This window comes from Mytilus trossulus, chromosome 2, assembly GCF_036588685.1.
Source record: "Mytilus trossulus isolate FHL-02 chromosome 2, PNRI_Mtr1.1.1.hap1, whole genome shotgun sequence".
Classification (NCBI taxonomy): domain Eukaryota; kingdom Metazoa; phylum Mollusca; class Bivalvia; order Mytilida; family Mytilidae; genus Mytilus; species Mytilus trossulus.
Genome location: NC_086374.1, coordinates 103,546,119 through 103,571,175, shown reverse-complemented (window position 1 = coordinate 103,571,175; position 25,057 = coordinate 103,546,119). Strand labels below are relative to the sequence as shown.

The following is a 25,057-nucleotide window of genomic DNA, read 5'->3' as shown; positions in this document are numbered from 1 at the left end:
AGATATATCTTTTGAGTTCGAAATATTTTTGAGAAAAACGAATTATTCATAAATCGATATTGTTGTCAAATAAACTAAATTTGGTCACATCAAAATATGTATTAATTCGCAATTATATTTACAAATATTATCAAATATTGATTGGTAAGCAAACATATGTTTTGATTTATATTCGTTTTGTTAAAAACCTGTATGTAGAATATGGCGACACCGGGCCGGAGCAGACTACAAACTGAAATTTTGAATTTATACCGACAAAGACACATTTTAAAAAGACAACTTTCTACGTTACGCACACAGATAACCAAATATCCAAACAATTTAGAAAGGACCAGAATAGATAGCTGTCATTTGTGTATGGTAAGACGCGAACAACTTGTCGACCTTGAAGTTCAAGAAACCTGCATGTTTCGTAACTTATTTCAGAAGACTTCTGAACATATCTGTTATGAATGTTTTTTGTCCAGGAAAGAACCGCCAAAATTTGATGTCTGTTAATTTATTTCAAAGATTGAAGCTTTTCGGTTATGTAACTTGTGATTTGTCAGACATAGCCCCCCCCCCCCCCCCCCCCCCCCCCCTTTATGTTTGGGTACAAGTTAATCCACTTGTTCAAGTTGATGTCAGTAGTTTTTCAAGGTTGCATTTAGCGTACTAAAAATATGAAATCAACGTCTGAAGTTACTTGTGAAGCAATGACTTCATAAAGATATATAACTACATGCCATAAAGACATAATGACATTAATGTAAAAATGACAGTTATGATGTGGGACGCATTTAAACAAATGTTGCCCTGTTTATTTTTGTTTTTTTCGGATTTTTAAATGAAAGAGATACAACAATGACGAGCAGCTTGCATAAATTAAAACATTAACATATTTGCCCGTCTGGAACAGACGGTGTGGACACATGTCCCTTTAGCAGCAAGAGGGTTAACTGTCAAAGTCCAATCGGCACCTGAACAATTCGCAATATGGCACATAAAGAAAACCCGTTGTTGGGTTGCTGCCCCTGAATTATTCTTTATGGAGATTAGCATTTTTTGGTTATTATCATAGATATTATTATAGTACATGTAGTATCAGCTATCAATTCTAAATCATAGGCCTAATAAAAGACTATGTTATTTGGATGGAGAGTTGTCTCATTGGCACTCACACCACATCTTCCTATATCTATGTGTGGTTCCTGTTCGTCTTTAAAAAAATAGGGTATTTCAGGGGTCGAAATTAGCGCTGGTCCGTTGGTCTGGGACAATTGGAATGTAAGTCGGACCTGTAAATTTTGTCAGCTGGTGGTCTGGCGGACCAGTAAAAATTTGTTGATTAAAATCACTGATTGCATCACAATCTCTGTTTGTTTACAAAACATAGAAAACAATTTACCTGTGAAATCAATTACACGTACTGGGGGTATTACAATTGATAAAGTTAATTAACATCTCTGGTGAGCCTCCTTCACAACAATATAAAATGTGGAAATTTTTTTGGAAGGAGTTAAAGCGCCAGACAAAAAAATAAAATAAGTGAAAATCAAACATGTCAAGGGAAGATCAAAATAAAGTATATGAACAGATGAAATGGACAAAAGGAAACGCAATTACCAAAAATTATGGGAAACTGGTCGCCAATGGTGAAAATATATAGTACCGTGGATTAATTTATTTTCGTGGGTATCAATTTTGTGGATAGAGAAAAAAAGACGTTTCGTTGTATACACAATTTCGTGGATCGCTGATTACAAAAAAAAATCTGTTACGTAATTCGTGGATTTCTTTTTGATATACATGATTTAGGAGATCAAATAACCTTTGGTTTGATCAATAATAAAACAAACAAAAAAGAAGGAATTCATTGAAAAAGTTTTGAATTGTCAAAATCCTCGCTTGGTCATTTTAGGTTAAAGTGTTCATTTAAAACTTCTATTACAATAATGGACAAAGACAACTAATTATTTGTTTGTTTTACAATTTATTAATGCTTGTCGAAATTCTATAATGCAATCAAAACTTTATGATTGAAAGCTCATTTCCCTAATCACGATATAATAAACAGTCATATAAGTAAAAGGTGTGAAAATAAATGTTCCTGTCATAAACAATATTACCTACGGGCAATATCCCCGTACTTAATCCCATTGATTTTCAATCACTAGTAAACCAAACAATGACAGGGTAATTAACGACTTGCAGTTATTTTCCATGAAGTTTTCATCAATTTTAAAAAAGTAAATTATCACTGATATTCGATATATTTATTATTGATTTAATTAAAATATGTGTATCTTCTTTCAATAAAAAATACGTGTTATGTTACAATGTTTATCGCTAGTCACCACTTTACTAGAACTGCATAACATAACCGGAAATAAACATCCGACTCCATACACATATATCATGTATATCGGGATTATTCTTTGTTGAATTCTTAAATTCGTGGTTCGCTGTGACCCACGAAACCCACGAAAATTGGTATACCACGAATAAAAATGAATCCACAGTAGATTGGAATTTAATGAACTGTACAACATGTGAAAAATTTGCAGTGACAGACACTCTTGACAGACGACCTAGTTAGGCACCCTATGATCGTCGTGAGGATTGCAATGACGTGGAAGACAATGTTCATTTTTGCAGGACCAGTAGATTTAGAGCCGGACCAGTAGAATTTTCAGTCCACTGGTTCAGCTGGCCAGTACACAAAAAAGCTTAAATTCGACCCCTGTTTTTAGGACAAAGGAGGGGATTTTTTTTTTATTTTATGTTTCATATTTACATTGAGTCTATGGGGGCAACATTCTGACTTTAACAGTGCTTAATGAAAAATGGCAAAACAATCTTCATAGTAGGCTATTATATAAACTAAAAAGTAGGGTAGGGAGGGTTTCTGGAACCACACATATATTTTTATTTGGCCATATCTTTATCTAATAAGCTACAGTATCTAATGCTATTAATTATGATTTTAACCTTATTTTACATGATTTAAAAAATAACATTAAGAACAGGCGAGCGACACAGCTTGAAAGCCTCTAGTTTTTATAATATTTGCACTTTGTTGCCTCTGATTTCCTATTCATGTAAAAACACAGTTCTCACCTCAACCTTGTTACTTTGAATGAGGTGACTTTCTTCTGTTGGTCAACTTCTGAACAATGACATATATCCAAAGCTTATCCAACTTGACAAGTCATTTAAGTTTCATACTCAAGAAAACAGTGCTGGAAATGAATAAGGTCCACTCCAGGTTTACTGTTGCTATAACCTGACCAAGGATTCCACATCAATGAGAAAATATCAAAGAATATTAACATGATTAATGAAACCTGGGTCTGCATAATTATATTCTGTTGTTTGAGAAACAATCTTTTCCTTTATTATTGATGTTGTTTTACCATGTTCACTAAAACATATTGGTTTTGTCTTGTTATTTTATATTTTTTCTACTTTTATAAAATTTACTTTTATAAATTGTTATTTGGATGGAGAGTTGTCTCATTGGCACTCACACCACATCTTCCTATATCTATTTGAGGACTTTTCTACAGGATTATATAAGTTGATAATGACAAGGAATATTTGTTTTACTTGTCCAAGGGCAACAAAAACACAAAAAAATACTTGTCAGGTCGGTCATCAAGATTGAATATGTACCGATTATCAGGTTGTCTGCATAGTGATATCCCAAAATATCAGCTGCGAGACATAATATGAAGGTTTTTTTCGAGTGAGTGCAGCAAAGGAGATCAAAAAGCCTTCATATTATGTCGAGCAGATAACCTGATAATTGATTTATCGGGCTATATTTGCGTATTTTGTAAGTGTTTTCTTTGTTTCACCAGCAACCGAAAGATGACTTGATAAGTTCGGGGTCAAAGTTATTAACGTCGGTTCAAACATTATGATGTTGCTGATATGTCCAGGTCAAAGTTATTAAGGCGGGGTCAACGTATTTGACATCACAAAGCCGTGATACGAAATAATATTAAGAGCTGATCAGAGTGATATACAAATGTAGACAGTGGGACGACCGCTAATGTGTCCATACTTGACCAAACTGTTACGGGTTCAACCTCTGCAGTCATATCAAGCTGTGCCTGGTGAGGTCGTGGAGCTTCTTATTAAGTTATGGTTTTACTTTTACTCTACCATCATTTGACCATGTTTTTGTTTTCAGAAACCATTAACATGTAGTCAGACCGTACCACTAAGATGCAGCAGTGCAGTGATAGCTAATCACAAAACCAACCCTTTCAGCTTAGTCGAGACAGAAGTGTCAACTTTATGTGATAAAATCAAACAAGTAAGTACATGAAGTACAGGTTACCATGGTTAAATTCTGTAAATATAGACCACACAATTTCTCACATGTGAAAAACTGTGCGACTTTACTATGAAGTTATAGTCATAGACTAGACTAGAAATTTTATGTGAACTGCTATTTCTTTCAAAGAACAAACTCAATATAATCAAAATTGGAATCCCATGTATTTGCCACAATTGGTGCGTGTGTGTGTGACAACATTGAAATGTATTCAATTCTCTAAAATTAATTCTACAAGTGGATGGTACCCTATTTTCAAAGTGCCTTCCCTGGGTACCATGTATTTTCTAATGTAACAGCCCTGAACCATGTTAACATGATCTATACAGTTCTATATGTAAATCAGTGTTGAATTATTTGGTGCAACTACATGAACTAGGAATACATTATTTTGATGTCAGTAGTGATCATTATCAGTTGATTATAATTTGTGTCACATAAAACAAATACAAGCATGACAAGTCTGTTTCTTATTTTTGTGGCTGAAACAAATCAACAGGATGGAAAATGCATATCAAATAGCTATTAATGGTAAAAAAGGGAACACATGTTAGTTTGAAGAATCTAGAAATGTAATGAACCATATTGGAACCAATTTCTGAATAGGAATTGTTTGGTACATGTCAATTCGCAGATTTTATTGTTTAATACTTGTTTCAATTTTTCTTGCAGAAGTTTGTATCAGAAAAAGATGAATTGAAAGACATAGCAGATTATTATTTTGATGGGAAAGGCAAATTTTTTCGCCCAATGGTTGCCTTATTAATGGCCAAAGCTGTAAATTTTCACAATACCTCAGAGGACAGGTAATATTTCAAAAGCATCCAAACACCATGAAAATAATATCGTATACCCTCTAAAAAAGAATAAAGAACTTCTGTTTGTAAGTCATAAAAAATGCTGAAATACAGATATGATTTAAACAATAAGGTGAACACCAAGCCTGTGATTTACTTTTTATTGAACATAATTTTCATTGTGAATGCTGTCATTACTATAAATTCAGATATAATTATGTTCATTTATTATTGTGATTTTAATTTTTGCAATATTCAGAAAAATCCTCTTTAATTCATATAAAAAAAATCAAAATGCGAGTTTTAGTAATTGTGATGATAACCCTGTCACATTATTCACAATAATAAAAAAAACTTCCCAATTATTTCTGAATTTCTATTACCAGTTTGATATGACTGATGAATCTTTCTTACCAGAGTTAAGTCATATAGAGTTGTAGTCACAAAAGTTGGCTTTGACAGTCATTTTGAAGATTTTATAAATTAAAACAGATATGGGGTATGTGTCAATAAAACAGCAACCTAATTACACCAAAAAACCAAAAGACATCTTTAAGTGAAAATAAGATCCTCAACAGTTGACATGTTTATACAATATTTAAAGCTTCTTATTTCCTTGTCAGAGTGAAAAAAATGAACAAATCAATCAACACCAAAATCCCTAAATGCCAAAAAAAACATCAAAATATAACAAAAAAGAAATGTTGACCAAGTTCTTGCTATTGAAAAGTTTCATGAACAAGTATCCGTATCAGCTTCAGGTTAAAGTTTTTGGTCAAGGTAGATTTTGATGAAGTTCATGTCCAATCAACTTGAAACTTAGTACACATGTTCCTTATGATATGATCTTTCTAATTTTAATGCCAAATTAGAGATTTTACCCCATTTTCAAGGTCCACTGAACATAGAAAATGAAAGTGCGGATGGGGCATCCATGTACCTGGGACACATTCTTGTTTGTGACAGAATAACTCTTATAAAAAAAATTGATAGCTGTATATTGTATTCAACTGCTATTAATTACCATATGTAACCTTGCATGATTTCAGTATATGGTCATCGCAAGAAGAAATAGCTATGATTGCAGAAATAATACACACAGCAAGTCTTATCCACGATGATGTTATTGATGGTTCCAACACAAGAAGAGGAAAACCAACAGTTGACAGTGTATGGGGACAGAAAAAGGTTTGTTTTTATATCACACATCATAGAAGTACACTGTAAAAAAAGGATATTTGAAGACTGGTAAACACTTTTTATGCCCCACCTAGGATAGTAGAGGGGCATTATGTTTTCTGGTCTGTGCCTTCGTTCGTTCCGCTCCAGGTTAAAGTTTTTGGTCGAGAAAGTTTTTAATGAAGCTGAAGTCCAATCAATTTGAAACTTAGTACACATGTTGCTTATGATATGATCTTTCTATTTTAAAGCCAAATTAGACATTTGACCCCAATTTCACGGTCCACTGAACATAGAAAATGAAAGTGGGAGTTTCAGGTTAATGTTTTTGGTCAAGGTAGTTTTTGATGAAGTTGAAGACCTAACAAATTGAAACTTAGTACACATGTTCCACATGGTATGATCTTTCTAATTTTAATGCCAAATTAGATTTTTTACCCAATTTCAAGGTCCATTGAACATGGAAAATGAAAGTGTGAGTAGGGCATCCATGTACTTAAAACACATTCTTGTTCATTTTAAGTCTGAATATTGTTTATTACCTGAACTCCAAAAAGAATTTAATGTTTAAATGAAAAAATATTCACTGGTTTATAAAGTTAAAAAAAAATGGAACCAGAGCTTTTTAAAAAGACTAATACATTGTTCTAAGAATAGAAATAAACAAACATAGATGTCTTTATAGGAAGATAATTTGTCTTTATGATGAATCATGGATCAAGGTGAAAAATATTTATGTTATTTCAGCTGTTATTCAAAAGATATCTGTAAAATGTTCAAGTTAATACACAAGATTAGTTTTGATTTAAGCAATTGTACAAAGAAGGAACAGATAAGATTTATAAACAATAATATTGACTACCAAACCTAAATATTTTTTTAAATGGAAACACTAAAATCACAACTTTTCTTCTCTTTTTTCAGGCAATATTAGCTGGAGATTACTTACTATCTGTATCCTCTGTGGCATTAGCTAGACTTGGAAATACTGAAGTAGTAGCAGTTTTATCTCAGGTTATAGAAGATCTAGTCAGGGGTAAGTGAAGTAGTAGCAGTTTTATCTCAGGTTATAGAAGATCTAGTCAGGGGTAAGTGAAGTAGTAGCAGTTTTATCTCAGGTTATAGAAGATCTAGTCAGGGGTAAGGAACTACAAAGAACAGTTTACTTTGAAAAAAGACTTCAATGAGGACATCCATTATGTCAAATTAAAGGATGCAAATGATTTGTGAATAATATTTTTTATCATTATAAATCATTACAACAAGCAACAGAAATGTACTCTGGTTTCATCTTCCTGTGCATGTTTGAAATAACCTATGCTCTTATTATTACATTTAGTTGTTCAAACTAATTGTTGCATCTGATTTCTGAAGGTTTTTTTTTTGGGGGGGGGGGGGAGGGGGGTAATGTTTGAAATGATAAGATCCTTGGGTAACGAAACACTTTATTATGCCCCTGCCAGAGTGGAGGGGCAGTAAGTTTTACCCTTGTCCGTCTGTACATCTCAAAAGTTAGTTCCCATTCAGTTTGCCTTAACTAAATGTTAAGAAACTTATACACAATACTTATTACCACAAAACACAGTTCAAGATTTAATTTTGGTGGCGTTACAATAACTGTTTTAGAGTTAAGCCCCTTTACCAACAAAAAATTTGCTTAATTTCTAGTTTCCTTTCTGTAACTTTATTTTGTCTTAACCAAATGCTATGAAACTTATACACAATGCTTATTACTAAATATTTAGAGTTATGCCACTTTACAAATGGAAAAATTGCTGAATTTTTTGTTTCCGTTCTCTAACATAAGTTAGCATCAACCAAATGTTATGAAACTTATACATAATAGTTAATACTTATAACCACAAAACTCAGATCAAGAACAAATTTCAATTATTTCCCTTTATAACTTTATATGATATGCAAGCAGGGGCATCATCTGTGTCTCATGGACACATTCCCCATTTATTTTTTAAAAGGTAAGCTTTATATGTTGTTAGTGATTGAATACATAATCAGTATGTTATATGGGTATTTTACAGGTGAATTCATGCAGATGGGCTCTAAAGAAAATGAAAACGACAGATTTAATCACTACCTCAAAAAAACTTTTAAGAAGACAGCCAGTCTACTAGCTAACAGTTGTAAAGCTGTAAGTTATCTATTATTATATCTATCATGAAAGTGAGGCCCTGGTCTGTGTTCCGTGGACACATTCTCCATTTATCTTAAATATTAATACATGGTTGTAAATCATTTCATCACCCAAAACATTCAGCAATCACCCCTCCTCAGCTATAGTGATTCTTTTAAATATAGTGTGAGGGAATTTTAGCTTGATCACCTTGAATGCACTGTATATGGTCAATTAAAAATTACTTATATATGAAATTGAGTATTGTGTTTTAATTTTATATCACATCTTATTACATTCTGTTATTGTCTATCTTTCAGGTCTCTATTTTAGGAAATTCAAATGAGGATATAACAGATGTAGCTTTTGAGTATGGAAAAAATGTTGGAATAGCTTTCCAGGTAAGAATCTTAAGAGAAATAAATTTTTGATATTAGCTTGATTTAAAGTGCTTAAGTTTTTGCAACTTTTTGACAATTCTTTTGAGTTTTGTATAAACAAGATTAATTTTACTTTCACTGTTTATCACAATCAGCCAATCAGAAACACTCCGCCTACTGATGCACAAAATCAGCCAATCAGTAACACTCAACCTACTGATACACAAAATCAGCCAATCAGTAACACTCAACCTACTGATACACAAAATCAGCCAATCAGTAACACTCAACCTACTGATACTCAAAATCAGCCAATTTGTAACATTCAACCTACTGATACTCAAAATTAGCCAATCAGTAACACTCAACCTACTGATACACAAAATCAGCCAATCAGTAAAACTCAACCTACTGATACACAAAATCAGCCAATCAGTAACATTCAACCTACTGATGCACAAAATCAGCCAATCAGTAACACTCAACCTACTGATACACAAAATCAGCCAATCAGTAACACTCAACCTACTGATACTCAAAATCAGCCAATTTGTAACATTCAACCTACTGATACTCAAAATTAGCCAATCAGTAACACCCAACCTACTGATACACAAAATCAGCCAATCAGTAAAACTCAACCTACTGATACACAAAATCAGCCAATCAGTAACATTCAACCTACTGATGCACAAAATCAGCCAATCAGTAACACTCAACCTACTGATGCACAAAATCAGCCAATCAGTAACACTCAACCTACTGATGCACAAAATCAGCGAATCAGTAACACTCAACCTACTGATGCATAAAATCAGCCAATCAGTAACACTCAACCTACTGATGCACAAAATCAGCCAATCAGTAACACTCAACCTACTGATGCACAAAATCAGCCAATCAGTAACAATTAACCTACTGATGCATAAAATCGGCCAATCAGTAACACTCAACCTACTGATGCACAAACAATCAGCCAATCAGTAACACTCAACCTACTGATACACAAAATCAGCCAATTTGTAACACTCAACCTACTGATGCACAAATAATCAGCCAATCAGTAATGCTCAACCTACTGATACACAAAATCAGCCAATCAGTAACACTAAACCTACTGATACACAAAATCAGCCAATCAGTAACACTCAACCTACTGATGCACAAAATCAGCAAATCAGTAACACTCAACCTACTGATACACAAAATCAGCCAATCAGTAAAACTCAACCTACTGATGCTCAAAATCAGCCAATCAGTAACACTCAACCTACTGATGCACAAAATCAGCCAATCAGTAAAACTCAACCTACTGATACACAAAATCAGCCAATCAGTAACACTCAACCTACTGATGCTCAAAATCAGCCAATCAGTAAAACTCAACCTACTGATACTCAAAATCAGCCAATCAGTAACACTCAACCTACTGATACACAAAATCAGCCAATCAGTAACACTCAACCTACTGATACACAAAATCAGCCAATCAGTAAAACTCAACCTACTGATACACAAAATCAGCCAATCAGTAAAACTCAACCTACTGATACACAAAATCAGCCAATCAGTAAAACTCAACCTACTGATGCTCAAAATCAGCCAATCAGTAACACTCAACCTACTGATGCTCAAAATCAGCCAATCAGTAACACTCAACCTACTGATGCTCAAAATCAGCCAATCAGTTACACTCAACCTACTGATGCACAAAATCAGCCAATCAGTAAAACTCAACCTACTGATGCACAAAATCAGCCAATCAGTAACCCTCAACCTACCAATCAGTAACACACAACCTACTGATGCTCAAAATCAGCCAATCAGTAACACTCAACCTACTGATACACAAATTCAGCCAATCAGTAACACTCAACCTACTGATGCACAAAATCAGCCAATCAGTAACCCTCAACCTACTGATGCTCAAAATCAGCCAATCAGTAACACTCAACCTACTGATGCTCAAAATCAGCCAATCAGTAAAACTCAACCTACTGATACACAAAATCAGCCAATCAGTAACATTCAACCTACTGATGCACAAAATCAGCCAATCAGTAACACTCAACCTACTGATGCACAAAATCAGCCAATCAGTAACACTCAACCTACTGATGCACAAAATCAGCGAATCAGTAACACTCAACCTATTGATGCATAAAATCAGCCAATCAGTAAAACTCAACCTACTGATGCACAAAATCAGCCAATCAGTAACACTCAACCTACTGATGCACAAAATCAGCCAATCAGTAACACTCAACCTACTGATGCTCAAAATCAGCCAATCAGTTACACTCAACCTACTGATGCACAAAATCAGCCAATCAGTAAAACTCAACCTACTGATGCACAAAATCAGCCAATCAGTAACCCTCAACCTACCAATCAGTAACACACAACCTACTGATGCTCAAAATCATCCAATCAGTAACACTCAACCTACTGATACACAAATTCAGCCAATCAGTAACACTCAACCTACTGATGCACAAAATCAGCCAATCAGTAACCCTCAACCTACTGATGCTCAAAATCAGCCAATCAGTAACACTCAACCTACTGATGCTCAAAATCAGCCAATCAGTAAAACTCAACCTACTGATGCACAAAATCAGCCAATCAGTAACACTCAACCTACTGATGCACAAAATCAGCCAATCAGTAACACTCAACCTACTGATGCACAAAATCAGCGAATCAGTAACACTCAACCTATTGATGCATAAAATCAGCCAATCAGTAAAACTCAACCTACTGATGCACAAAATCAGCCAATCAGTAACACTCAACCTACTGATGCACAAAATCAGCCATTCAGTAAAACTCAACCTACTGATGCTCAAAATCAGCCAATCAGAAACACTCAACCTACTGATGTTCAAAATCAGCCAATCAGTAACACTCAACCTACTGATGCACAAAATCACTTTTGTTCTTTGGTACCATTTATTTCTTTCCAGTTAATAGATGATTTATTAGACTTTACATCGTGTGAAACTACTGAGCCAAATCAAACTAAACATGGCCACAATCATCTTTGGGGTATGTAGTTTGAAAAATGTGTCTGGTGACCTGGCCATCCAACCAACATGGCCGCCATGGCTAAAAATAGAACATGGGGGTAAAATGCAGTTTTTGGCTTATAACTCAAAAATCAAAGCATTAAGAGCAAATCTGACATAGGAGTCAAATTGTTTATCAGGTCAAGATCTACCTGCCCTGAAATTATCAGATGAATCGGACAACCCATTGTTGGGTTGCTGCCCATGAATTAGTATTTTTAAGAAAATTTTGCTGTTTTTGGTTTTTATCTTGAATAATATTATAGATAGAGATAAACTGTAAACAGCAATAATGTTCAGCAAAGTAAGATTTACAAATAAGTCAACATGAGTGAATTTGTCAATTGACCCCCTAAGGAGTTATTGTCCTTTATAGTCAATTTTTAACAATTTTCATAAAATTTGTAAATTTTTACTAACATTTTCCACTGAAACTACTGGGCCAAGTTCATTATAAATAGAGATAATTTTAAGCAGCAAGAATTTCAGTAATGTTATATGTACAAACACATCACCATCACCAAAACACAATATTGTCATGAATCCATCCTCTTCCTTTGTTTAATATTCACAAAGACTAAGGTGAGCGACACAGGCTCTTTAAAGCCTTAGTTTATTGATTGTTTTCTTTCCAGTTAATAGATGATTAATTAGACTTTACCTCCTGTGAAGAAGTGATGGGTAAACCCACTGCTGCTGATCTCAGGTTAGGCCTGGCCACTGCACCAGTAGTATTGATTGATTGTTTACTTTACAGTTAATAGATCATTTATTAGACTTTACATCGTGTGAAGAAGTGATGGGTAAACCCACTGCTGCTGATCTCAGATTAGGCCTGGCCACTGCTCCAGTATTATTTATTAGGGCCCCGACTAAAAGTCGGGTCGCCCTATAGTGATCAGTCTGTCCGTCCGTCTGTCCGTCCGTCCGTCCGTAACACTTTCGTGTCCGCTCCATATCTAGAGAACCATTATGATTTCATACTTAATACTTAACATGATTATCAACCAACACCAGAGGGTGTGTCATGTTGTATGTACAACTTTCTAGGTCAAAGGTCAAGGTCAAAAACTTTGGTTTTAGTTGACAACCCCGTGTCCTTTGGTGAAGATCGTGTCCGCTCCATATCTAGATAACCATTATGATTTCAAATATTATACTTGACATCCATTTTAACCAACACCAGAGGGTGTGTCATGATGTATGTACAACTTCCTAGGTCAAAGGTCAAGGTCAAAAACTTTGGTTTAGAGTTGACAACCCCGTGTCCTGTGGTGAAGATCGTGTTCGCTCCATATCTAGATAACCGTTATGATTTCAAAGTTTATACTTGACATCCATTTTAACCACAACCAGAGGGCGTGTCATGATGTATGTACAACTTCTTAGGTCAAAGGTCAACGTCAAAAAAACTTTGGTTTCAGTTGACAATCCTGTGTCCTGTGTTGAAGATTGTGTCCGCTCTATATCTTGAGAACCATTATGATTTCAAATATTATACTTGACATCAATTTTAACCAACACCAGAGGGTGTGTCATGATGTATACATGTACCACTTCCTAGGTCAAAGGTCTGTCTGTCTGTTGGTCTGTCCATCGCTAACAAATTTGATCCACACTATATTTTGAGTGGACAGCTGTTATTATTTCATACTTTATACCTGACAAACATTTTCAACTTAACATATATATAAACCAACACCAGAGAATGTGTCATAATGTATGCATCCTAGGTCTAAGGTCAGTCTGTCGGTCTGTCCATCCGTTCGTTGTTCTTAACAAATTGTGTCCGCTCTACCTCTCGAGAACCGTTAATATTTCATACTTTATACTTGGTGGGTCATAATATATTGAAGGCATAATTCTAAAAATATGTGACAAATATCAATTGGGCAGCACCTTTAAACATATTGTTCAAACATCAATCCATATATCCAGAAGTCACCTTAGAGTAGTCAACAATTAGTTCACATCATGCAGTCATATCACTATTATACTATGAAAGTAAGATGAGAATATTTATCAGTTTTAACTTAAAATCTTAGATTGAAATCACACATGAGACTATGTAATAACTTCAAATAATGCTTCATATCAGATTATCCATACAACTTATTTACCCCACGTTATTGACAGCGGGGCCCACAGAGATGGCTTCCATCTCAATGATATCTAGTTGATTGTTTACTTTACAGTTAATAGATGATTTATTAGACTTTACATCCTGTGAAGAAGTATTGGGTAAACCCACTGCTGCTGATCTCAGATAAGGCCTGGCCACTGCTCCAGTATTATTTATTGATTGTTTACTTTACAGTTAATAGATGATTTATTAGACTTTACATCCTGTGAAGAAGTAATGGATAAACCTACTGCTGCTGATCTCAGATTAGGCCTGGCCACTGCTCCAGTATTATTTATTGATTGTTTACTTTACAGTTAATAGATGATTTATTAGACTTTACATCGTGTGAAGAAGTAATGGGTAAACCTACTGCTGCTGATCTCAGATAAGGCCTGGCCACGGCTCCAGTATTGTTTATTGATTGTTTACTTTACAGTTAATAGATGATTTATTAGACTTTACATCCTGTGAAGAAGAAATGGGTAAACCCACTGCTGCTGATCTCAGATAACGCCTGGCCACTGCACCAGTAGTATTTATTGATTGTTTACTTTACAGTTAATAGATGATTTATTAGACTTTACATCGTGTGAAGAAGTAATGGGTAAACCCACTGCTGCTGATCTCAGATAAGGCCTGGCCACTGCACCAGTATTATTTATTGATCATTTTTGTTACAGTTAATAGATGATTTATTAGACTTTACATCATGTGAAGAAGTAATGGATAAACCCTCTGCTGCTGATCTCAGATAAGGCCTGGCCACTGCTCCAGTATTATTTATTAATTGTTTACTTTACAGTTAATAGATGATTTATTAGACTTTACATCCTGTGAAGAAGTAATGGGTAAACCCACTGCTGCTGATCTCAGATTAGGCCTGGCCACTGCTCCAGTATTATTTATTGATTGTTTACTTTACAGTTAATAGATGATTTATTAGACTTTACATCCTGTGAAGAAGTACTTGGTAAACCCATTGCTGCTGATCTCAGATAAGGCCAGGCCACTGCACCAGTAGTATTTATTGATTGTTTACTATACAGTTAATAGATGATTTATTAGACTTTACATTGTGTGAAGAAGTGATGGGTAAACCCACTGCTGCTGATCTCAGATTAGACCTGGCCACGGCTCCAGTATTATTTATTGATTGTTTACTTTACAGTTAATAGATGATTTATTAGACTTTACATCCTGTGAAGAAGTAATGGATAAACCTACTGCTGCTGATCTCAGATTAGGCCTGGCCACGGCACCAGTGTTATTTATTGATTGTTTACTTTACAGTTAATAGATGATTTATTAGACTTTACATCCTGTGAATTAGTGATGGGTAAACCTACTGCTGCTGATCTCAGATTAGGCCTGGCCACTGCTCCAGTATTATTTATTGATCATTTTTGTTACAGTTAATAGATGATTTATTAGACTTTACATCATGTGAAGAAGTAATGGATAAACCCTCTGCTGCTGATCTCAGACATGTCAGATAAGGCCTGGCCACTGCTCCAGTATTATTTATTGATTGTTTACTTTACAGTTAATAGATGATTTATTAGACTTTACATCCTGTGAAGAAGTAATGGATAAACCCACTGCTGCTGATCTCAGATTAGGCCTGGCCACTGCTCCAGTATTATTTATTGATTGTTTACTTTACAGTTAATAGATGATTTATTAGACTTTACATCGTGTGAAGAAGTAATGGGTAAACCCACTGCTGCTGATCTCAGATAAGGCCTGGCCAGTGCACCAGTAGTATTTATTGATTGTTTACTTTACAGTTAATAGATGATTTATTAGACTTTACATCGTGTGAAGAAGTGATGGGTAAACCCACTGCTGCTGATCTCAGATTAGGCCTGGTCACGGCACCAGTATTATCTATTGATTGTTTACTTTACAGTTAATAGATGATTTATTAGACTTTACATCCTGTGAAGAAGTGATGGGTAAACCCACTGCTGCTGATCTCAGATTAGGCCTGGCCACAGCTCCAGTATTATTTATTGATTGTTTACTTTACAGTTAATAGATGATTTATTAGACTTTACATCCTGTGAAGAAGTAATGGATAAACCTACTGCTGCTGATCTCAGATTAGGCTTGGCCACGGCACCAGTATTATTTATTGATTGTTTACTTTACAGTTAATAGATGATTTATTAGACTTTACCTCCTGTGAAGAAGTAATGGGTACACCCACTGCTGCTGATCTCAGATAAGGGCTGGCCACGGCTCCAGTATTAATTATTTATTGTTTATTTTACAGTTAATAGATGATTTATTAGACTTTATGTCCTGTGAAGAAGTAATGGGTAAACCCACTGCTGCTGATCTCAGATAAGGCCTGGCCATGGCACCAGTATTATTTATTGATTGTTTTCTCTACAGTTAATAGATGATTTATTAGACTTTACATCCTGTGAAGAAGTGATGGGTAAACCCACTGCTTCTGATCTCAGATTAGGCCTGGCCACGGCACCAGTATTATTTATTGATTGTTTACTTTACAGTTAATAGATGATTTATTAGACTTTACCTCCTGTGAAGAAGTAATGGGTAAACCCACTGCTGCTCATCTCAGATTAGTCCTGGCCACTGCTCCAGTATTATTTATTGATTGTTTACTTTACAGTTAATAGATGATTTATTAGACTTTACATCCTGTGAAGAAGTAATGGGTAAACCTACTGCTGCTGATCTCAGATTAGGCCTGGCCACGGCACCAGTATTATTTGCTGCTCAGGATTATCCAGAACTCAATCCTATGATCATGAGACGATTTAATGAAGAAGGAGATATAGAATGGGCCAGAAAACTTGTAGCTAAGGTTATTTTATTATTATATTTCAGTTTTAAGTGTAAAAAGTGAATAAGTATGATCAGGTATAAAATATTTCCTGAAGTAGTGTTAATATAAAAATGTAAGACATAGATGTTCACTGCACAAGAGGTTAATGTAGGGTCTTTGACCATTGGAAAAGCCTATACACAAGATGGCAAGCTTGAATTGCTCCATAGCCTTGAAAAATTGTTAATATATTAAACCGAGACTAAAGACAATTCCCAATTTTTTTTAAATTAACCCAAGAAGAGCATTGACATGATTATAGACAAGGAACAAGGAAAATTAAACCGGATTCCAATTGTTTATGACAAGGGCATACACACTTTGCTAAGTCACAGTAGTATTTCAATGACAATTATTTGTTTATTGTAGAGTGATGGTGTAACACAGACCAGAATGTTAGCAGAGGAGCATAGTAAAGAAGCAATTAGACAAATTAGGACATTAAAACAATCTATACCTAGGGATTCATTAGAACAATTAGCTGTTATATTACTACAGAGACAAAAATAGGTCTTCTAGGATTTAATAATATTTTTTATATGCAACCAAATGTCGTGTTTTATTATGTCAGTGGCATTGAAATGAGGTTTTTAGTCAAAGAGAGCTACAGGAATTTTTCTACACAAAATTGAAAAATTCTGTTGCAAGTGAGATGCTTATTAGTTCCTTAATTTTGGCAATATTTGAATATATTATTTATATGAAATTTTATATTTTTTGTAATATTTGTATCACATTCAATACAACATAATATTGAAATTGACATAGTTGTCAGTTCCTAAAAACTTTACAAATAGGAATCTCTCCTTTTGTATCTTTTTTGCCTTTCATTGATTCAATTTTGCAAAGTTTGTCAATGTTATAAAAATTCTTTTACTCAGTAATCCAGTACTTAAAACAAATTATTATTTGAAAAAAAAAGAATACATACAAAATTACAAAAATTGATTTAAGTCTTTTTCAATAATTAGATGGTGAAAGGGGAAATAAATGTTTTAGAGAATTTTATTTTATTTGCAAATAATTTTTTTACCTTAATTAATCCACTTGACTTTACAAAATGGTAAATTTTCAAATCTAACCATATGAATGGAGCTGCTCTTCACTACCCAGAATATTTTCATCTATGCTTTTTATTATTTATTCTCACTTTTTTATTAAAAAAAAATATATAAATAATCTCGCAAAGATTTTTATTTAAAATAAATTTGGTCAATTAATTCTGAATTTACAATTATTTGAATGTGAAAAAAGATACGTCTAGTTAATTTTACCTCGAAAAGCTCAAATATTCAAATTCTTTTACTGCACTGCCACTGAAAATCTTAAAATATATTGATATCTTTGTTTTTGTTTTTTTAATTGTGTGCCTAATATAGAATATAGCGATAATACCATCAGTATATATGTCTTTTTTCTTGGAAAACAAAAGTTACATCAGCAGCAGTTTGTTATCCGTTGTAGGGTATAACTTGTAATGTTATAAGTTTCTTTTTCTTCTCTTTTTGGGTTCTATAAAAATTGATGAATTATTGTTTGAACATTTTCTACTTGCACAGTCTAAGCTACTTCAGATGATTTTAAGAATACCTTAAAGACCAAAAATTTCAACTTAAAATATAAATTTAAAGATAAAAAACAGAAATATTCCGCTTCAATTTGCCAATTTGAAAAATATCTGACAACACAACTATTAACAATTAAAATATTTGTAAAATGAATTTGGGAGAGCTATGTTTGAAATAACATAATGAAAAATGAATGGTTTTGTTTTGTTAACCCTTTCCTCCATAATGACACCTTTTGACGCCACCCCCCTTACTCCATAATGACGCCTTTTAACGCCTGTGTAGTACCTCAGTTGAAAAACTTTGACTGCAAAGTGTCTGCAGTTGACTTAATAAAATTGGTATCCAATATGAAAAGGAATATCATAGGAGTATCCGACTTACAGTTATTTGATAAAATAGTTGTTTTTCGCAATGCCTTAATACTTTAAAGCATATGTTCAGCATTTTATCAAAAAAATCCTATGCGAATCAAGTATGCAAAAAAAAAAATTCAATGGAGGAAAGGGTTAATGTACTACAGATATCCTGCCTTTTAAAGGGAACTTATGTTAGATAGTAAAAAGGAAGAAGGGTGTGGTTACTATTATTTAATATTGAAATGAACTCTGATATGATGCAGGCATCTTATTTTTATAACAAAATAGACCAAGAATTGTCATAAAAATTTTAGAAACATTCATTGTTGAACTCATTTCTCTTAGTTAAGGAATGCATTTTGTTTCTAAAACTACATGATTTTGATGTTTTTTAATTATTTATTCAGATTCAAGCTACATTTTTCAGTATTGTGTGAAATATCATGAACTATTTGATCAAAAAACAATTGTCATTGATTTGGGTTTGAAGAATTTTTTTAAGGAATCATATCTCAATGTAATGTTTAAATATTTTCTCACTAATGACTGATCTGAATTACAAACAGAAAATTTATAGAAAAAAATTATGTGCAAACCCAATTTGAAAGATTATCAGAAAACAGTAATTGAGCCTATTTGTTTTAAAGCAATGCAAATACCAAACCGTTTAATATTAAGGCTTGACAAAACATTTGTAGGGACTAATATGACTATCAATTTTATAAGTGGCAGATCAAGGGTGCAAGGAAAGTGGAGGGTAATGGAGGAAATCACTGATTGTAACAAAGCCAAATTATTGTTTTTGACTATTTGGGGTTTTTGTTGAGCCTGCAACTTTTGTTGCAGAAAGCTCGACATAGGGATAGTGATCCGGCAGCGGTGTTAGCTCACTTCTTAAAAGCTTTATATTTTAGAAGGTGGAAGACTTGGATGCTTCATACTTTGTATATAGATGCTTCATGTTACGAAGTTTCCATCAGTCACATGTCCAATGTCCTTGACCTCTTTTTCATTGTTCAGTGACCACTTGAAAAAAAAGTTCAGATTTTTTGTAATGTTGAATTCTCTCTTATTATAAGTAAATAGGATAACTATATTTGATATGTGCGTACCTTGCAAGGTCCTCATGTCTGTCAGACAGTTTTCACTTGACCTTGACCTCATTTCATGGATCAGTGAACAAGGTTAAGTTTTGGTGGTTAAGTCCATATCTCAGATACTATAAGCAATAGGTCTTGTATATTCGGTGTATGGAAGGACTGTAAGGTGTACATGTCCAACTGGCAGGTGTCATCTGACCTTGACCTCATTTTTATGGTTCAGTGGTTATAGTTAAGTTTTTGTGTTTTGGTGTGTTTTTCTCATACTAAATGCAACAGGTCTACTATATTTGTTGTATGGAATGATTGTAAGGTGTACATGTATCGGGCAGATGTCATGTGACCTTGACCTCATTTTCATGGTTCAGTGGTCAATGTTAAGTTTTTGAGTTTTGGTCTTTTTATCTAATACTATAGGCCATAGGTCAACTATATTTGGTGTATGGAAATATTTAATGATCTTTATGTCAGTCCTGCAGGTTTTATTTGACCATGACCTCATTTTCATGGTTCATTGCACAGTGTTAAGTTTTTGTGTTTTGGTCTATTTTTCTTCAACTAATAATAATAGGTCAACTATATATGTTGTATAGAAGCATTGTTAGCTGTACATGTCTGCCTGGCATGGTTCATCTGACCTTAACCTCATTTTCGAGGTTCATTGGTCTTTGTGTAGTTATCTTGATTAATGATAAGTTTATGTGACAGTTGTAATAAAGCTTTATACTTAGGACTTTCAACATAATATTAATGATTAGAACAGAAGGCGAGACATTTCAGCGTGTGCACTCTTGTTTTATCAATAGGGGGAGGCACATGGTACCATACTCCTCTTTGACACCCTTAGATCTCCACAAACTATTGCTAAAAAAATGAACAATATCGCTGTTATTATATACCATGAAAACTGTTTTGATGAATGTTATAAATTTATAAATGTCAATACCGGTATATAGGTCTATTAAACTCTCAAAGAGATGGTATTGATGAGAGCTTTGTATTTTATATCTACACAGTGAACTAGTGAAGGAATCTTTTAGGAGATGTATAGATAATTCACACACTTCTTATTGTTCCATTTTGTAGTTAAATGAAAATATATGGTTTTTAGTTATCTTTTTTGGTTTATTGGAAGTTGCTGAGAATTCTTTCCTTCTGTCATCACTGCTTGTTCTTGTCAACTTCAAGATTTATTCTAGAATAACCAAGTGTCTATAAATGTTGGCTTTTGAAAAATCTCATGATATTAAGAATTCCAATGTCAGAGTACATTTTTGATTGATTTTCCAAATTCCTGACTTGGTAAAGATACTTATAATTAAAGTGGTTGCCAGGTTTTACAGCATGCCAAATCACCAAGGACAGTCTTACCAGTTTCAATTAACTGTATGCAGTGAGAAAAGAGCTAATACCTTGTTCAAATATTCCCATGTTCAGAGGCACCATGTTTATAAGTCATACCAAGTATTATTAGTCCCCTACAGACAAGGTCAAAGGGGACTTTAGGTTTGCACTCCATCTGTCTGACCATCCATCAGTCCAGCACAAATCAGTTTTCCAGACTTTTTTCGTCATGCTTAAAGATATTGATTTGTTAATTGGTATATATATATAGTTTTATCCTCACAAGTTAAGGATCAAGTTCAAATTTTGTCCAAATCTGATGATTTTGTGTAGAGTAACGGACACTGAAAATTCACTCAAATACTGTGGATTCATTTATTTTCGTGGGTACCAATTTTCGTGGATTAAGAAAAACTTGCATATTCGTGGATATTTAATTTCGTGGTTTTGCTGAAGTCTGCATACAAACCTATTGCAAAATTATCATTCGTTGAATATTTAATTTCGTGGTTTGACTATGCCCACGAAATCCACGAAGATTGGTATCCAACGAATAATAATGAATCCACAGTAGCCAGTTTTCTACGCTTTTTTGTCCTGCTTGAAGATATTGATTTGATAACTGGTACATAATTTTATCATGACATATCAAATGTTCCAGTGTGATGATTGTGTGCAGAGTTATAGTCCTTGGAGAGAGGCGAAAGAAACCAGAGGTACATTCAAACTCTAATTTTAAAAGTTTACTGACAATGCTATGGCTAAACAAGAAAAAAAAACAGACAAACAATAATACACAAAACACAACAGAAAACTAAAGACTGAGCAAAACAAACCCCACCAAGAACTAAGTGTGATCTCATTTGCTCAGGAAGAGATGTTAAAAGAAAACAGAAAACTAAAGACTGAGCAAAACAAACCCCACCAAGAACTAAGTGTGATCTCATTTGCTCGGGAAGAGATGTTAAAACAACATAGAAAACTAAAGACTGAGCAAAACAAACCCCACCAAGAACTAAGTGTGATCTCATGTTCTCGGGAAGAGATGTTAAGACACAACATAGAAAACAGAAGACTTAGCAAAACAGACCCCACCAAGAACTAAGTGTGATCTCATGTTCTCGGGAAGAGATGTTAAAACACAACATAGAAAACAGAAGACTGAGCAAAACAAACCCCACCAAGAACTAAGTGTGATCTCATGTACTCGGGAAGAGATGTTAAAACACAACATAGAAAACAGAAGACTGAGCAAAACAAACCCCACCAAGAACTAAGTGTGATCTCATGTACTCCGGAAGAGATGTTAAAACACAACATAGAAAACTAAAGACTGAGCAAAACAGACCCCACCAAGAACTAAGTGTGATCTCATGTACTCGGGAAGAGATGTTAAAACACAACATAAAAAACAGAAGACTTGGCAAAACAAACCCCACCAAGAACTAAGTGTGATCTCATGTTCTCGGGAAGAGATGTTAAAACACAACATAGAAAACAGAAGACTTGGCAAAACAAACCCCACCTAGAACTAAGTGTGATCTCATGTACTCGGGAAGAGATGTTAAAACACAACATAGAAAACTAAAGACTGAGCAAAACAAACCCCACCAAGAACTAAGTGTGATCTCATGTACTCGGGAAGAGATGTTAAAACACAACATAGAAAACTAAAGACTGAGCAAAACAAACCCCACCAAGAACTAAGTGTGATCTCATGTACTCGGGAAGAGATGTTAAAACACAACATAGAAAACTAAAGACTGAGCAAAACAAACCCCACCAAGAACTAAGTGTGATCTCATGTTCTCGGGAAGAGATGTTAAAACACAACATAGAAAACAGAAGACTTGGCAAAACTAACCCCACCAAGAACTAAGGGTGATCTCATGTACTCGGGAAGAGATGTTGAAACACAACATAGAAAACTAAAGACTGAGCAAAACAAACCCCACCAAGAACTAAGTGTGATCTCATGTACTCTGGAAGAGATGTTAAAACACAACATAGAAAACAGAAGACTTGGCAAAACAAACCCCACCTAGAACTAAGTGTGATCTCATGTTCTCGAGAAGAGATGTTAAAACACAACATAGAAAACTAAAGACTGAGCAAAACAAACTCCACCAAGAACTAAGTGTGATCTCATGTACTCGGGAAGAGATGTTAAAAGAAAACATAGCTCCTGATTGTTAAGTTTGCCTGAAAGCTAAAATAACATCACTTATTGTCAACGTTAATGTTCAAAATGTTATTGGAATGACAACGTCTAATGAGTTGTATATTGCTTCCATTTTCTCCTCAGTGATTTGCCTCCTTCTTTTATTGCCAAAAATAAATCTGGTGATAAGGACATGGTGGATTCGAGCGTCACTGATGAGTCTTTTGTAGACGAAACGCGAGTCTGGCGTATTTACTAACTTTAGTCCTGGTATCTATGATGAGTTTATTTACAACTACTGGGTCGAGTCCACTGCTGGTGGAGATTCATTTCCCCGAGGGTACCACAAGCCCAGTAGTCAGCACTTTTTTGTGCTGACATGAATTGTCATTGATATGGTTATATTTATAAATTTAGTGTTTATAAACTTTTGAGTTTTTTGAAATACTAAGGCTTTTCTACCTCAGGCATAGATTATCTTAGCTGTATTTGGCAAAACTTTAAGGAATTTTGGTCCTCAATGCTCTTCAACTTCGTACTTTATTTGGCTTTTTAAACTTTTTTGGATTCGAGCGTCACTGATGAGTCTTTTGTAGACGAAACGCGCGTCTGGCGTAATTACTAAATTTAGTCCTGGTAATAATGATGAGTTTATTTACAACCACTGGGTCGATGCCACTGCTGTTGGAGATGTTTTCCCCGAGGGTATCACAAGCCCAGTAGATAGCACTTGTTTGTGCTGACATGAAGTGTCATTGATATGGTTATATTTATAAATTTACTGTTTACAAATTTTTGAATTTTTTGAAATACTAAGGCTTTTCTACCTCAGGCATAAATTACCTTAGCTGTATTTGGCAAAACTTTTAGGAACTTTGGTCCTCAATGCTCTTCAACTTCGTACTTGATTTGGATTTAAACTTCTTTGGATTCGAGCGTCACTGATGAGTCTTTTGTAGACGAAACGCGCGTCTGGCGTAATTACTAAATTTAGTCCTGGTAATAATGATGAGTTTATTTACAACCACTGGGTCGATGCCACTGCTGTAGGAGATTTTTTCCCCGAGGGTATCACAAGCCCAGTAGTCAGCACTTTTTTGTGCTGACATGAAGTGTCATTGATATGGTTATATTTCATAAATTTACTGTTTACAAATTTTTGAATTTTTTGAAATACTAAGGTTGTTCTACATCAGGCATAGATTACCTTAGCTGTATTTGGCAAAACGTTTAGGAATTTTGATCCTCAATTCTCTTCAACTTCGTACTTTATTTGGCTTTTTAAACTTCTTTGGATAAGAGCGTTACTGATGAGTCTTTTGTAGACTAAACGCGCGTCTGGCGTATTTACTCAATTTAGTCCTGGTATCTATAATGAGTTTATTTCTGTATAAATCATACGGGGAAAATCGTCAAAAGTGTTTTTTATCCCGAAACTTAGATTTGAAGCCTCAAAATCTGTAACACAGAAACCTTTGGAGAGGTGTTAGAGAAAACGCCTGCCTCTGTTTGCTGGATATATAGATTATGCTCCAGTTCCTTCCGTGAAATACATCATTTGGTACTAACGATTCTTATAAAAGAAATCTCAATACTTGAAGTTACCCGTGTGCGTTGATCGTTTTACTCCGCTTCAAAACCGCCAACCTGTGTCATCCATAGGC

At 34.4% G+C, this 25,057-nt stretch overlaps 1 protein-coding gene across 1 annotated transcript; it reads left to right on the top strand.

The window, feature by feature from the left end:
• Positions 1 to 193: 193 nt before the first annotated feature.
• Positions 194 to 20,880, top strand: LOC134708588 (all trans-polyprenyl-diphosphate synthase PDSS1-like). The gene is made up of 9 exons (XM_063569237.1): positions 194 to 360; positions 4,178 to 4,303; positions 4,997 to 5,130; positions 6,171 to 6,309; positions 7,225 to 7,336; positions 8,340 to 8,449; positions 8,752 to 8,832; positions 16,646 to 16,840; positions 17,231 to 20,880. Exons 1-9 carry the CDS (start codon positions 202 to 204, stop codon positions 17,369 to 17,371), a joined length of 1,197 nt encoding a protein of 398 aa, XP_063425307.1. The 5' UTR covers positions 194 to 201; the 3' UTR covers positions 17,372 to 20,880.
• Positions 20,881 to 25,057: the final 4,177 nt, after the last annotated feature.